This window comes from Neopsephotus bourkii, unplaced genomic scaffold (assembly GCF_033783945.1).
Source record: "Neopsephotus bourkii isolate Nb327-2 ecotype Australia unplaced genomic scaffold, CSIRO-AGI_Nbou_v1 NB_1792, whole genome shotgun sequence".
Classification (NCBI taxonomy): Eukaryota; Metazoa; Chordata; class Aves; order Psittaciformes; family Psittacidae; genus Neopsephotus; species Neopsephotus bourkii.
In genome coordinates this window covers 597,601-614,533 of record NW_026902266.1, presented here as the reverse complement: position 1 = coordinate 614,533, position 16,933 = coordinate 597,601, and the positions used below count along the sequence as shown (strand labels likewise).

General features: G+C 40.5%; 2 protein-coding genes and 1 long non-coding RNA gene across 3 annotated transcripts in view; 1 reads left to right on the top strand and 2 right to left on the bottom strand.

Moving 5' to 3' along the window:
- LOC133226519 (uncharacterized) overlaps positions 1-16,933 on the bottom strand; it is an 88,925-nt gene that overhangs the window by 11,560 nt on the left and 60,432 nt on the right. The window lies entirely within an intron of this gene.
- Positions 4,344-16,933, bottom strand: part of CHRM5 (cholinergic receptor muscarinic 5) — a 46,258-nt gene continuing 33,668 nt past the window's right edge. Inside the window, exon 3 of the mRNA XM_061380173.1 lies at positions 4,344-7,159. Coding sequence (XP_061236157.1) covers positions 5,493-7,076 — 1,584 coding nt within the window. The 5' untranslated portion in view covers positions 7,077-7,159 and the 3' untranslated portion in view covers positions 4,344-5,492. The remainder of the gene's footprint in view (positions 7,160-16,933) is intronic.
- AVEN (apoptosis and caspase activation inhibitor) overlaps positions 10,482-16,933 on the top strand; it is a 97,696-nt gene continuing 91,244 nt past the window's right edge. Inside the window, exon 1 of the mRNA XM_061380175.1 lies at positions 10,482-10,830. Coding sequence (XP_061236159.1) covers positions 10,588-10,830 — 243 coding nt within the window. The 5' untranslated portion in view covers positions 10,482-10,587. The remainder of the gene's footprint in view (positions 10,831-16,933) is intronic.

The following is a 16,933-nucleotide window of genomic DNA, read 5'->3' as shown; positions in this document are numbered from 1 at the left end:
TCTCTTTTTTCAGCATCACTGTGAGAAAATAAAAGTGTTGCCTTTATTTCATATTTGCTAGCTTTAATTGTTTTGGCACTCAACCTTGACTTTTAATTTAAACTCAAGGTTTTTTAAACAGCGCCTTCTTTCTGATTATACAATAAAGAGAGAATCTTTAAATTTCATGGTAGATTCACCTTTTTTAAAAAATAAATAAAAGGATTTCAGTTTTGATAATCCTGAAGACCTTGTTTTCACTTACAGCTGTTTGGGTTACTTCACACATTTCTGTATGACTGGAAAAGCTGAATAACAACTGAAGTTTTCATTGTTGCATGATATAAAGGTCAGAATAATAATTAGAATATCTTTTATGTTTTCTTAGATATTTCAATTCAGAAAGCCAACCAACACATACTGGCAAGCTCCTGCTTTTTAATTTAAAACTGAAATCTCATAATTTCCATGATAATTACTTTGCATAAAAAAAAAGTTGTAATGTGTTTTGAGAAGTCCAAGACTGCCAGAATCAGCACAAAAGCCAAGAAAGGAATTTTTATTTTTTACAATACACTGCAATGTTTTCAGAAAGAGCTACAGATCTGTTACGTGGGTGAGGCCAGTATAGCATACGTCTATTTCGCAGCATCTGATTTTTTTCTCCTCTAAAATTGTGTTCAAAGACAAAAGTGTAATAGGGGAAGAAACAGACAGTGGCCAAATTGAGTTTATGTCATTGAGTCAATTTAATGTGGGTTCTGCTGTAACTCTATCTAGTTGCCTCCAAAGTTGTAATGACAATACAAGAAAATCACCCAAGTGCTGCCAGTCTCCCACAGCTTTTATTTTCATTCTTTGCCATATAGCCAGATTCTTACACACCTTCCAAAAATACATTTTCAATAACCTTGACATGGAAGCACAAAACTGGAAGCCAGATAATCTCTGACTGTTACTGGTTTCAGAAAGGGAGGGTGTTGCAATTTTTTTTTCCATTTTGGTAAACGTTTACTAGGCACTGCTGGGCTATGTACCAGATCAGGAACTTCAGTTATTATTAGTCTCAGTAGAAATGTTGCCTTTTAGTCAATACTAAATTGAGTAAATAGTATTATTGAGTAATGGGCCATTAGCTACTAAATGCCATTAATTTCCTCATGTATCTGCTGATCAAACAAGCCAGTCTTCCTCAAACAACTAGACATTTAAAATCCTTCAGAAAGTTTTCTTCTCAACAAGTACTTCTCCAGATCCTGCTCAGTGATGGCTCCTGTTTCAATAAACCTTACTGAATTCCTGATTACAATGGTCAGGTCGCCTATCAAATATGAAAAGGAGGCAATGTTACAGATTTCTGAAAAAAGCCCTTTGTGGGAGATATAACAGTCAAAATAATTAAATTAGAGATGGGGACTTTTCATGACCCTCAGCTCTAAAACTGGAACAATATCTAAAGGGTGATAAGGAAGTACAATTAAGGATTTTGCCTTGAAATGTATCACTCTCTCTGTATCTAGACTCCTCAAGCCCATATATGCCAGTACAGGTCCCATTATCAGTACAATAGAGATGAGGAACAAAAATCCACATGTAAAAGTAACTCAACAGTTTATATCAGTTACTAATTCACATGCATAGTTGAGTAGGATAAGCATAATTCGCAATTGAATTATATAATTAATGTCAAAATACACTTTATCATATTTTACAGGTTCTTACAGTATTTTCTCTATAACCCTTCTGATTTCATCCTTCCTCAGTTCAACAGGACTTTTTCTATAAAGGAAAACCTGTGCATTTATATTCTATCATCTTGACTTTCTGTCCGCTGCAAAAATCTTCACTCCGTGCTAGCAAGTCACAGATGGTGCAAAACTGTAACTAGATGTTCTATACCCATTTAAAAATTCTGGGAACTCTTCCAAGTATTTATCTACAAGCATAGATTATATTTACAGAAAATGAATGTTACTTCATGATTTATGGAGATCTGGAATATGTATGGTATGTATAAAAAGGGAGACACAAAAATGATACCCCAGTTTGAGAAAATTCAATATTCAAAAATATTAAAGGTGCCATATAAAGGTGCCATGTGTATGTGATTATGTATAAATAAAATGTACTTTTACAAATAAGTTATTTTCACCAGTCCCTGACCATGACCATAATCAATTATAGGATCAGTATAAGGTTCATTAAAAGGGCAGAAATACAGATAACAAGGTTGTTCTCCAACATAAAAGTCCGCAACACTTTTTAAAGGTTCAAAATATAATTTGAAATCAAAACATAATTAAGTACTGACAGTCTGATGAGGATCACGTTTTTCTCCTTGTGATTTTGAGGTTTTTTTTAAGAATAAACATCCCACATGAGACTTGAGCAACACACACCTCTTTACAGAATTCCAGGTATTTACAATGTACCCATGTTTGGCCATGTAAGGCCATGTAATGTCTCCACATCTCACATAGTGAAGTGCTAGCAGCATAGTTTGAGCACATATTTCACAAATACATTGAACCAACTTTGTTGCAGCCATCACTGTGTATTCTAATACATTTACTGAGCACACAGTCCATAAACATGTACAGAACACTGTTGTTCAACAGAAGGCAAAGCCAACAAAATGTATCCCATTTAATTCCAGTGGAAGCCAATGCTTTACTTTAGCAACAGCACTGTATCTAGCAGGAACTCTCACTAGCTCATAAATTCTGCCTTTAACTACAGCTTATGCCACACAGGGACACATTCATTTGCTAAAAATCAAAGAGTTTACTGAATATCTGATCCAGTGTAATATAAAATAAACCCACTATAATAACCAACTTGTACATAGTTACTGTGCACAGAAAAATCTCTGGATAGTGACAGAGGAAAGCTGGTGAACAGGTCTTTGTATAAAGACCCTTACTTCCTTTAATAAGCAATCATATGCTAATGCACAAAAATAATAGGCACAGTATGGTCTGTTACAGAAGCAATCATCTGAGTTTAGAGAACATATTTTTACATTACTACACTGCTAATCTTTCACTGACACAATTTTCCCCTCTGGAGATCGGGGATATAAAATATTAATCAATTGTACTGTGGTTGTTGACATGGAATAATTATTTATATATACAACAACGTTTTGATGGTACAATAATTTAATAAATTAATATAAATGATTTCACAGAAAGCAATGGTACATCCAGGATGACTAATACAATCCATGAAATGTGCAACTGGGTCATGTCACCACTGCAATGCCCCACTAAAGCATGTATTAGATATAATAGGAAGACTAGCACAAACTAATATTCCAGGGCTTCTCAGAATTTGATAGAAAGGCTAGAACTGAATCTGAACTTCATAAATATTTGTTTACTTTAGCATTTCACTCCTTATGACTCCTGTCACCATTAACTGTGTTTTCTCGTGGCCTTTTCTGAGGCTTCATGTTTTGTTCCCACTGCAAGGAGCCAGGGCACCAGCTCTGCACCAATGGCCTCCTGCTCAGTCAATGCTGCAGGACTCCTGACAATTTAACACAGATATCAGACAGGCACCTGCTGTTCAACCCTGCCACAGGTGGGTGCTCACCGCACACCCCAAGCCCCTGCAGACCTCAGCTAGTGGACAGTGTCTCAGCTCATTGTATCTAGGCCAGTACAGCCCAGTCCCAGAAGCCACAGCCAGCAGAAGGGCTGACTCCAGCCCCCAGTACAGCAGCAGATACGGTTCTGCTGGACCAAAAGATAGTGACTGAAGATAACTTCTGTTTCCAAACACCTGACATTGACTAATATTTGTAAAGCTACTTGAAGATATAAAGTGCTATGAAGGTGCAAAATCTCCTTAATAGTTTTATAGAAATATTAAAAAATTACTAAAAAAACCCTTTTTTTTTTTCCTTTCAGAGATGCCAACTCTGTCACTGTTTATAGTAGTTTCATAACACATACAAAAATGCACAGCGCATCAATACATATTTTTTCCTCTTCTTGCATCATTCCATCAGTAATGGAATATCGGAGCAAGGAGAAGTGCAACAAAGGAGATTGCAAAAAAACACTTTCCTTGTGCTGTAAAATAGATAGACTATGTCCATTACGCTTTACAGTCAGTTCTGATTTGAATTGACACTATCACGTCAAAACTTTAAAATTTCATTGGGAAATGGAAAAACTTGGAAGTATCTGCTAAGCATCACCATTTTTTACGGGTGACAGTGACTTGCATAACGGAACTAAAATTGGAACTGGCTTCTTCATATACAAAATAGATCATCTATTTCCTCAACTACAAGCCCTTTCTATGTGTTGTAGTTTAAGCCCAGCCAGCAACCCAGAACCATGCAGCTGGCTCACTCACTCCCTCCCTTTCCTCCCCCTGCTCCTGGAGGGATGGGAAGGAGAATCAAAAGAATGTAACTCCCACGGGTTGAGATAAGAACAGTCCAGTAACTAAGGTATAACACAAACCACTGCTGCTACCACCAATAATAACAATAAGGGAAATAACAAGGGAAGAGAATACAACCGCTCACCACCTGCCGACTGATACCCAGCCCGACTCAGCAGTGACCTAGCTCTTTTGGGTAACTGCCCCCAGTTTATATACTGGGCATGATGTGCTGTGGTATGGAATACCTCTTTGGCTAGTTTGGGTCAGGTGTCCTGTCTCTGCTTCCTTCCAGCTTCCCCTCCTCCCTGGGAGAGCATGAGACTCAGAAAGTCCTTGGCCAGAGTAAACATTACTGAGCAACAACTAAAAACATCGGTGTTATCAGTGCTGTTCACAGGCTGCAAGTCAAAAACACAGCACTGCACCAGCTACTGAGAAGGAGAAAAACAACTGCTACTGCTGAACCCAGGACACTATGTCTCCACAAAAGTCATCCTTAAAGTGGAAATTTTCTCAGTATTACATTCTCCTACAGTATGTGTGTTCATTTGGAGTGCTATGAATCTCCCTAACCATTTTAGTATTGGGGATGACAGCATTTCCCCTTTAAATAGTCTTTGTTTCATTCCAACAGCAGGTAGAAAAGTCTCAAAAACCACAGTCCGAGCTCCATTGTTTGGTGACTTGGAACACTGAAAGCTAAGCAGACAATACACTAGAAAGGAACTGTAGGAAGAAACAGTTCTGTACCACAGGGAGATAGACTGGATGACCTGACCTGACGACTGGATGACCATCCCACTTGAATTTCTAGTAGTTCATTATTTACTCTGTATATTCTCAGATTGAAAGAAACTGAAAGAAAGAAGACCCCAAGCATAATGACTTTAATGCAGATCTACTGCATAATCAAAACCACCCTGTGCTGCTCACAGTAGCCACTGACTTCTTTATCCCAAGCACACTACTTTAATGCAAAATATTTTTTTTGGTAGGGTTTTTTTTTTTTAACCCTTAGACATATAAAGCAATTTTGAAAGGACAGAATTAGACCCAATTTACTAGGTTACATTGATATCTATTTCTCCCCTTACCCCTTACACAGGAGTAAATTATGGCAGTCTGGTATTGCCTTGCCAGTATAGTTTCTCTTCCACTTTTTTCTTTTTCCACTGGCAGAATAGCAGCATCTTAAAAGTTTTCCTAAAAGTTTTGTTACAGAGGGCATAACACATGGGATTAACAGTGCTGTTCACGTAGCATAGCCAGTATCCAAGGTGCCACAGTGTCAGGGGAATGCAGTCAGAGCAGAATGTGGAAATCAAAACCATGATATTGTAGGGAGTCCATGTGATAATAAAAGCCAAAAGTATGGCACTTAAAGTCTGTGCTGCTTTACGTTCCTTTATCAGAACCATCCGTTTCCTTTTGGTGATTTGGTTATTTATATTTGGATCCATGCTCTTGATGGAAGGATCCTTCGACAGAGCAGCAGGACAGGGGGTTATTTTTACTTTATGGCAACCATTGTTGGCTTCTTGGGTGCCATCAGCCTTAACCACCAACCGGAATTTATAGGCCACACATTTTTTGCTTTTTTGTATGTGGCCTTTGGCAGGTGACAAGAAGTATTTCTGGTTCTCAAAATCATTTTCTTCAGGCTGGTGTTTGACAACATCCGTACTCTCATTAAACTCTTCTGCCTTACCTTTAGATGGACTTCTGTAAGTTACTTGGAAAACTGAATCTGTGGCAAGTTTATCCTCCTCTTCTGAAGATGCATAGCTGCTACAGGTGGTTAACTGGTCAGCCTTAGCCCAATCGATGCAAGTACTTGCTGCCTGAGAGGCTTTCACCGTAGCTGATGTACTTCGACTAGATGAAGACCAGGAAGCCTGACACCTCTCTCTTTTGACTGAGTTTTGTTGCTTGCAACTGAAGCAAGACTTCAGGAATGCTTTCCGAGGCTTTATCATCTCAAACTCTGCCACAGACTCCGAACCCTGCAGTTCAGCAAGGTCCTTGGTGCGTTTCTCTGTCTCTTTATAGATGCGACAATACAAAATGGTCATCACGGACACTGGAATGTAAAAAGCAGCAATTGCAGTACCAAAGGTGATAATAGGCTCATATAAAAACTGTATCTGGCACTCTTCAGGTGGTACTGTTCGTTCACCCACGAAATACTGCCAGCATAAGATCACGGGTGCCCACAGCACAAAGGAAATTAGCCAAGCCAGACCAATCATGATGCCAGCTCTTTTGGGTGTGCGTTTGGCTCTGTAAGTTAAAGGTCTTGTGATGGAAAAATATCTGTCAAAACTGATGACGAGGAGGTTCATTACTGAAGCATTGCTAGCTACATAGTCCAGTGCTAGCCACAGGTCACAGGCAAGGCTTCCAAGAGACCAATAGCCTATGAGTATATAGGATGTATAAAGGTTCATGGAAAATATTCCAATGATGAGATCTGCACAGGCAAGGCTGAGCAAGTAATAATTGTTGACAGTTTTGAGCTGACTGTTAACCTTAAATGATATCATCACAAGAATATTTCCCACTATGGTTATTAAGCTTACAATTGCAGTTACAGTGGCAATAGTAATGACTTCCCAGAGGCTATGCCCTTCTAACTGCTTATGGTTGATGGAGGAACTGTTTACAACAGTGGAATTGCTGAATAAATTTACTTCCATTCTTGTTCTTGGTATACTGTCATCAGGATCCTAGCACTGCTGCATATTGTTTACTGTACTCAAAAATATTCTTTTGGAGACAGCTGTAAACATGAAAGATAAAAAGAGAAAAAGAAAAGAGCTCATTAAATAGCAGAGTTCCATTAGAATTATGATAAAACACTTGTAAAATAATACTTCAAATTGTTTGTGCTCTCTTTTTGCATTTTGATTATTGTTGCTACCATTATGAACGTAACTAAACCACACAAATATACATTCTTGGGCAATGTCATATTAAGACATTTCTAAATGCAATCAAAACAACTATTGTTTCTTAAGACAGTCAATCACATCTGCTCTTGTATTTTGAACACCTTAGGAGACACTCTACATATTTGTAAAGACAGACATCAAAGTTTTGCAGTGCAGTAAGACAGTGAATCACTGTATTGTTTCCAACAGTGCTATGCAAAATTTCAAAAATTGTCTTTGGAAAATTTGGAGAAGTCACCAGCAACAGAAAGAGACTAAGAGGAAGCTGAGGATGCATGGGGAATTAGGAACCATGATGGCATAGTGGCAGCAGGTAACAATTTGGTGTTAGAAGTGCTTGGGGCAATTGAGGAGGAATCCTTGAGTTATGGAAGGAGGCAACATCAAGATGTTTTCTGACAAATAGGTCAGGAAAGACTTCTCTTTACTAAGAGATCTCAGGACAGAGGACACTGATTGGGCCAGGTGTGGAAGTGCAGTTTGGGTAGTGTGGGTAGCTGGATGGCAGGGTTGACCGAAAGTAGTGAACTGAAGTGGAAGCAGCAATGACTGACCACAATGACAAGCAACACAAAAAACTTGTGTAACTTGTGTAACTTGTGTAACTTGTGTAACTTGTGTAACTTGTGTAACTTTCAATACTTGTGTAACCAGCAAAAGGTAGAAATGGCACCACTGTCATTCTATTAATGCACACATGCCTCTGATGTCCATCCCTTCCTATGTTCTTCACTGCTGTTTTCTTGTCCCTTTCTAACATCAGAATTTAGGAGGAAAGACTGCTGAAGCTACCCCATGTGGACTGCAGACTTCAGAGCCACAGGATAAGCAGAAATTATTGCTGTCCTGACACAATTGTTTTTGGTTTGAACTGACATGGGCAGGAGAAACACTGGTAATACACCATAGAAACTATAATTAATTTCTAAACAGAAAGTACTCTCATTATCATCATGCAAAGTCTTTCCTCCCTAATGAGCTGTTTTACTGTGATGCCTATAAAAATTGACAGTAGCTAAGCTGCTAGTGTGCAAAGATCTCTTCTTGGTATGTTGGCCATTCTTGTCATCTCTTTATATTCTATCATCTTTTGTTTCATAGGTCTGTGTTAACATTTTGCAGTGTTGCCTTTAGTACTCTATTTGCGTATCACTCAGGGCAATAGTGCTGTAAATGTGACTTCTGTGTGCTAGGATAACATAATTTATGTTAATTATCAATCATAAGGGATGATAATAATAGGGAGATCAAAATCAAATTACAAAACCAAAATGCACATGTACAGTATCATGACTTTGCTGTCTCTCATCATCAGTGCATGAAATTCACACTTGTGAATTGTAATGATACTTGCTATTTGTTGCTAAATATTAATGATTTTTTTTTCAATGTAGCTGTAAGTATTAACTAAAGTGAGTTGTTAAATTTGTACATATAGTCATCTTACAGTTATCTGCAGGCAGATTGTTCGTGTCACAGAGTAACTGCACCACAGATGCAGGCACAGCTTGGGTTGGCCAGGTTTTATTAGCTATAGCTCAGCACTGGGTCTGCCAGACCTGTGCTGGCTGCACAAGGAGTCATTTAGATGTCTTTGCAACATGCTTGCCAGTGCTGCTCCCTGTTACTTCATTTATTTGCTTGTGTTGCATTGGACTCATGCTAAACTGTTGTATTGATTTGCTGCATGGTATGCCCCAGAACTAAGAAGCCCTTGCCACAGGCAGTAGCGCACAGACGCGACAGCTCATGATTTCACAGTATGGGAGTTGCAGTAACATTTTGCTGTAAGGACTTCTTAGGTTTAAAAACCCTACAAAACCAGACATGTTTTAATGTGTGCTGTCAAATGGCAGCCTGCATGCTCAAGAGCGATCACTGAACTTTCCTCAGGACAGCACAGGCGCCTGACTAGTTCAAGCAGACGAGGATAAACTGGCCTTCCTCTACGGCACAAAGGTGTTCTCATGTCCTGTGCTGTGTCCTCAGAGCAAGATGATCCTCAAGAGGCAGCAGAGGCCACATATTTCATGCAGGCTTGTGTGCAACACCCTGTCAGCTGGGACTCAAGTAACTTTTTCCCTCATTTGCTGCACACAGCTAACTTTGCATCCTGCGCTTGGGTCACAAGAACCCCATGCACTGCTACAGGCCTGCAGAAGAGTGGCTGGAGAACTGCCTGGCAGAAAAAGACCTTGGGAGGTTCTGGTTGACAGCTGGCTGAACATGAGCCAGCTTGTGCCCAGGCAGCCAAGAAGGCCAACAGCATCCTGGCCTGTACCAAAAACTCTGGCCAGCAGGACCAGGGCAGTGATCATCCCCTTGTTCTCAGCACTGATGAGGCGGCACCTCAAATACTGTGTTCAGTTCTGGGCCCCTCCCTACAATGCACACGTTTAGATGCTGGAGTGGGTCCAGAAAAGGGCAATGAAGCTGGGGAAGGGTCTGGAGAACAAGTCTTATGAGGAATGGGTGAGGGAACTGGGGTTGTTCAGCCTGGAGAAGGCTTAAGGGAGATCTTCCTGCTCTCTACAACTACCTGAAAGGAGGTTGTAAGTGTGCGTGGGGTGTTGTATTTTGTCCCACACAAGTGACAGGACAAAATGACTCAGTTTGTGCCAGGGGAAGTTTAGACTGAATATGAGCAGAAATTTCTTCACTGAAAGGCATTGGTCAAGGCATTGGAACAGGCTGCCCAGGGAAGTGTTTGAGTGGCCATCCCTGGAAGTATTTAAAAGCAGCATAGATGTAGTGCACAGGGACATGGTTTAGTGGTGGACTTGACAGTGTCAGATTAATGGTCGGACTCGATGATCTTAAAGGTCTTTTCCAATCTAAATAGGCGGCCATAGTTTAAAAGGCTTTAGCTATGACTGCTGTTTTCTAAATACTAAACACAGTTCTGGTTGAAATACACCTGGAAAGCTATTTGCAGAGGGTATGCAGGAAAACGATACCCAGGCGCCGGCCAGCGGCTCGCCCCAGGAGGCGTGGGGCCGCTCGATTGTCTCCTCCGCCAGGAACGCCAAAACGGCACAGCAGGCCCGCAGCGGCGCTCGTACCTCGGCCGCGGAACCCCCGCCGCGCTGCCCCCGGTGCCGCCGACAGGGGGAGCTACTGAAGGCGCTGGCGCCCCGCAGCGCCGCCATTTCCCTCTCGCCCTCCGCAGGCGGCCTCTTTCCGGGAGTAGGCGGGGACCGGCACTGCACAGGCCGGCCCAGCCTCCGGCGGCGCCTGGGAGGCACGTAACCCGGCCATGCAGCCCGAGCGGGACGGCGGCCTGCCCCGCAGGGAAAGTGGCCGGCATGGCCGCCGGCGGCACAGCGGCGCGGAGAAGGCAGCTGATGCGGCGACCGAAGGAAGTAGCCGAGACTGCCAGGGCGGAAACGAGAGCCGGGGAAGAGGCGGTGCTCGCGGACACCGAGGAGGCGGGCGCCGGGGAAGGCGAGAACCTCGAGGTCGTGGGGCAACACCGCCCGCGTATCAGCGGCCCCAGCGGGTAAGCACGAGAAGACAGCCAGAGAGGCGGAGCTGAACACAACCGGAGCGCGGGGTGGGAGTAGGTGTCGGGGTACAACCCTTTGCCTCTCCTCCCTTGCTCCACCCCTTCCCGGGTGGAGCCAGGCAGCGGCCACTCCCGGGAGTTGGAGGTGGTGGGAAAGGGGGATGTTGGCGTGTGGGCTTGGTGTCTGTCGTCACCCTCTGCGCACTTCTGAAACAGCAGTAGCCATCACCTACTTGCTCTAGTGAAAACATAGATAGGGATTTTTTTGGCCGAAGTAAGTTTATGCTTTTGTGCTGAGAAATATAAGTGGCGTTTGAATAAATGCATCTGAAAAATACATCTGTAAATAGAGGTGGAGTGCTGCTATAAGTATATTCGGCAAAGCTTATTAGAAGTTGAAATGAGCATGTCTTGTACACCCTGTGATACTAGCAATGAAGTGGTTACCTGGCTAATTGTACTGCATTGGTATGTGTGATTCACTGGAACACATATTTGTCATTAATAAAAGGTGATAGTTGTGCTTTGGCCAATTTTAAAGTGTTTTAGTAGTTTAAAAGTAGCACAGATACATCTAAGTGTACCACAACTACTTTCAGTTTCCTGCAGAGATGTTAAAATGCTTTCTATAGCCCAACGAGGTATGAGATCAACACTGTGCCTTAAAAACCAGTTTCATTTATAAGTGCATTGACAGTACCACATTCAGATTGTTTTGCTTCCATTAATATTGTTGCAACATAGAAATCATGGTTGTCCCTGGACTGGAAGAAGATTACAATGATGACCTAATACTGATTAGTTTTGGCAGCACTGGGAGTCCTAATAGATGGGCCAGCTGCTACCCCATTTTCAGCATCATGTTGATTAGATTCACTTTGACTTTTATGATGCCATGGCTTCAGCTGGACCCAGCAGTGTTTTATCTGCATTAGAACTCCTGTGGTTGCTGGTGGATTTAAAAAAAAAAAAAGTCAGATGTTCATCCCTCTTGTTACTGTCTTTAGAAACTTTTTAGCACTCCTATTTTGGGGAGATAAAAGCTTGGATCAGTACTGCTGCCTAAGGTGCTGGTTGGTAGTTTCACTTGTGATTATCAGCTGTTGAGTTCATATGTGCGTGGACAGGTTTGGATTCTAGATGTGAACAGTAGTGCTACATCATAAGCCATAGAGAAATAGGGGGGAAATTTAGCACCTGTATTAGCTGAAGAAGCTTCTATCTTGAGCTGATTTTTTATTTTTCTTTTTTTAAAGTCATTGAACCATTTCTGACTAAGTTGTATCTGTGTTTTTTCTGGTATTGTTGACCCAGCACGGTCCTCTTCATAATTTAAAAGACACACTCAGGAAGGGAATCGTGTTATATGTGTGCATTTTTGTCTGGATTGTTGTTTGAAATATTTTAGGAAACAGTTAAAACATTTTCTTTTGGGACAGTTTACAATATGTTTTGCTTGTTCGCTGTGTTACTGACTTTGATACACTTATCATCTTAGTCTAGCACAGTGACTATGTTTATTTTTGAATAAGGCTAATAAGATGGGTTGGGCCTTTAAGTGAAGCAGTAGCTAAGGTTTCCCCAGAACTTTTACTGAAGAGTAAGCTTACTGCTCTTACTGCTCTTCCTATGCTGGAGGGTTTTGCTGTTAAGCACTGTATGGTCTCTTAGCACACCTGCCACAAATCTCATGTTTAGTAGCTTAGACAGAGCTGGCTTCCAGTAATCCAGCCGTAGTGTCAACAGCTGTGCCAGCCTGCAGCTGCTGCTGTCTAGTGCTACCTCTGAGCCAATCTCAATTTACCACTTCTGAAACAGCGAGGACCTCCTTCTTTCTCCTTCCCTCTGTGTGGTCAGACAAGCTCCCTTGTACTGTCTTTGATGTGTGCTTGACCATGTTTTCTGAACAGATTTAGCTCTTGCCTGGCAGGAAATTACACCCTTTTATTCACAGTTCTTTAGCATTCTCTGTTCAGCAAAGGGACTTGTTTTACACAAGTGCACCAGCTCAGTGAGAGAGCGGTTGCTGTCTTTCACCAACAGGGGTCAGAGCTTCTCAAGTGATGATGGGTAGGTTGCAAACCCGCAGAGCCAGCATAATAACGTGGAGAATGTGAGTAGTTTTACCACATTGCTCTGAAAATTTTCATTTTTTTTTTTTCGCAAATGGGCCTTGAAATTCCCTGGAGACATTCATCTGTAATTTTGTAAAATATAGGATTTCCAAGGGCAATTAGTTCTAGCCCTTCTGCTTTCTAGGCTAAAAGTTGTGGTGGATTACATTCTGCATTTTCCATACTGCTGGTGTCAGCTTGACATTTTGGATGAATTTTCTTACTAGATTGGGATCATTCTAACGTTTTATAAACTAAATTTATAATAACATTTAATAATAGAAATTTATAAACACAGGACTTAGGTGACCTGGTATTATTTCCTGAGAATAATTTTAAGCCTAGGCTCTTCTGTAGTTTAAAAGCTGTGATAAATTCATAATTATATAGTTTTTTATACCCCATTTGTTTATTAAAATATTGCTGCTAAGCTGGCTATTTAATTCCTCATTGCTGGAGCATTGGCTGTTGCTTGGGAAGTTTGCGTCTTATTGTGTCTTCAATTATGAAAAGCTTTATGACAAAACCTACATGAAGTTGTATTAAAGAATCTGGATTTGGTTTTGCCAAGTGTGCTATGGACAGAGCAGTAAAATGCAAGTAAAATTATAGGTGAATGGATTCAGTGAAGCATAATAAGATTATTAGTAAACCCGAAGTTTGTTAAAAACTATTGGAAATACTTAGCAATTTTTACTATTGCTATAAATTTTTACTATTTACTATAAAATGAAGTAGAAATTGGCATTATATTGCATAATATTTTAGCAGAAATATTTGTTAATCAGTTGCATTCATTTAAAGCTACTGTTCATCTTCAAATGCTGTGTTTGGATTTTTTTTTTTTTATTTAATGATTCCTAAACCTGAATTTGGAGCTAGAGGAGGATGTTATTTCTGACTTGTACTGCCTTTCTGAGTGTAGTGGCACATTTGCTTTTCAATTTTTTTGTGGACCAGTGAAAGCTGGACACCACTTGACTTTAGACTACTGTAAGTGTACTGCAATTCTTTGGTTTTAGTAATGGGCGATCAGCTGTGCTTTTTGCAAAGCCTGTCAAGACCCAGTACTTGCTGAGTCAGTTCTCTCCTCTTCTGCTGGGTGCTAATGAAGAAGGAGATCAGGATGTTGTTTATAAATAATTGACTTATTCATACCCTGCATGGTAGATCCAGCTGTGGATCAGAGTCTTAAAGATGAAAGCTTTCATGATTTCTGTCAGCTGTTGAAGAGATAGCTCTCTGAGGAACTCCTCAGCTTTGCTCTTGAAACAAGATGCTGCCTCTCAAACATAGAGTTGTTTCAGAAGCTGTGAGAAGTGTTCTTAATCCTGGTGAAGAGGAAGTAGGATCTCTCACTTGTTACATCTTTTCGTAACTAGTGTGCATGTTGGTTTAACAGGCTTGATTACTGAAGATTTTGTGTCCTCCCTTTAAAAATGAATCCAACTCTAATTATGACCAGCTGGTTTAACAAATGCCAGATTTCCTTGTAGATCTGTCATCCTGAGTAATTTCCTGTTGTTTGTCTGCTTTAACTCACCTATTCTGTGTTAAATAAATAAAACACATTTGCAATTATTTTTTAGTAAAATAATGCGGAATTATGATGCTTAGAGTATAAGATCCAGTTGGCATTGACCCAATATTATCTCCCACTTTTATTCTAACATTTTATTACTACAGAATGGAGGTTGACAGATTTTAGTGCAGTCTTTCTTGCTTTTGGTTAGTTTCAAGATGAAATCTCATTTATTTATTGTTTAGTATATCTTAATTTCTTATAATCCATGCAAATGTAGAATTGATCTAAGAGAACACCTGATGCTGTCAGCATCAGATAAATTTTTCCTAGTTTAGTATGAGCTAAATCTTTACAGTCTAAGCAACTGCAAAAGCGATCTGTTTACAGCCATGGTAGCCAAAGCTTTAGTTTTTCAAATACAGATACATTCAATTTCCTTTGGAACACTGTTAACAGAGCTTGTGCAGATAGAAGAATAGATTTCTGGATCTTGAACACACGTTTTTGAGGTTTGATGTTAATGTTCTCAAAACAACTAGGAAAAATCTCATTTAGATTAACGTATATCAGTTCATGAGCTGTACTTAATTACTAATGAGGTGTGAAGAGCTTCCCTTCTGGGAAGTTTCTCCACTTTGATAAGGTGTGAAGAGGCACTAACTGTGAATGAAGTGTGGATTATTTTATTTTGAGTGTATTGATTTAGATTAAGACTCTTGGAAAATGTGTGAATAAGTGGTTGCAAACTTTTTTAGGGTTAGTTCAATGTCAGACTGGTGTTTGTTAAATGGGATTCTACAAGACCTACGTTCTGTATCTGCTCACGTTCAGTGTTTCTGTTGCTAATTCTGATGAAGGAGTAAAACATACAGTGTTAAAATTTGCAGACAGTGCTAAACTGGAAGGGTAGGTAGGAGGGTGGAACACAGAACACAGTCTCAACAAATGGGAGAAACAGCCTACACTAAGATGTAATTCAAGGTCCAATGTAACGCTATATTGTTACACATTTACATAGGAAAAACCTGCAGGGGTGTGTGACTGGTTAAGCTGCAGTTTCATAAACTGGAACTGGCTGTTCAGTGGATGAGAAAGCAGCAATTAGCGAAGTAGTCACACTAGAAGGTCTGGTTGTACTTCTGCAAGATTCGGACCAGCTGGAAAAGTTAATCGGGAGAGGCTGAAGAAATATGTGAAGCTTGGCAGATGTGACCTAGGAGAAAAAGACCTGATTCTCTCTCTCTCTCTCTCCCCCTCTCATCCCTTAAATTTTTGTCTGGTGAAGAGAACACTGTAGGGAAACCTGGGTATCGATTGATTACTGTAGAAAGGTTTCTGCAAACAGATCTGTTTTAAGCAGGACAAGATGAAAACTGTTGCTAAGAAGGAGGAATTCTAGTTTGGGCATTGAGAATAAAAATTGTGATTGAAAGGGTAGATAGTGCAATGTGTTGTGTCAGAAGTATATGGAGATCTGTGCAGGAATATATTGTCAGAGGTTTTAAGAGTGTAGTAAAGGTTACTGAGAGTGCTCGGTCGGTCGAGCTGCTGTGTAACCACTTGCCCAGCCCTATTTTTATTTTTTTTCCATTTAATTTTTTTAAGACTTTCTTTGCAATTGAAAAAGATAAATACTCTTTATCCAGCCAAAGTTAATTTAGTCTTGTCAGTTTCTAGATAGTAGAGAAACCTGCTTTTCACAGCACTGGGGACTGTCATGTTTTGTAATAATCCCAGATTGTTTAGGGTAGAATGGTTTAATAATATTTATCATTATTCCTTCATTTTACTTAACCAACTGCCTTGCTGATTTACCTTGAGACACTTTTACTGAGAGGTTACACAGGTGAACATGCAGCATCATTGCTGTGTAACAGCATCATGTCTGACTTTTTTTTGTAACTTCCTTTGGAAAGAGGCTTCTGCAGGTAGATTTAGTAATATGTCCTGCTGGGAAAACCTGTAAATCCACTGGAGTGTGTGAGAACCTTGCCTTAAGGCCCTGTTTCTATTCCTGCTTCACTTTTCCCAGAGGATAACCATACAGTTACATACTGTACAGACTCTGTCTTTAGCCCTGGAATAGCCAGAATCTCTGTCTTCTACACAACGAGAGTGATGATTCTGGGCCACAATTCCTCCTACGCTACTGTTCTGGCACTGGCATGTTGTGAGGTCTTGAGCTTTTTCTGATTGCCTGACAAACCAAGGCTTGTTTCTTTTTTTCTTCTTCCTTTTTTTTTTTTTTTTTTTTTTCCCTTCCCTCCCTCTCTCCCTCCGTCCTTCCCTCCCACCCTCCTTTCTGTATTTTGTTTCAGGCTCTATTTCCTCAGGTGATACTGCTTTGCTGCCTTCAATAACTTACTATGGTCCTGTTAGTTTGTAACAGCACTTGGAATACCAGAAGCTCAAATGATCCCATACTCCATATTTCTTTTCCTTCCACTTCACTAATTCT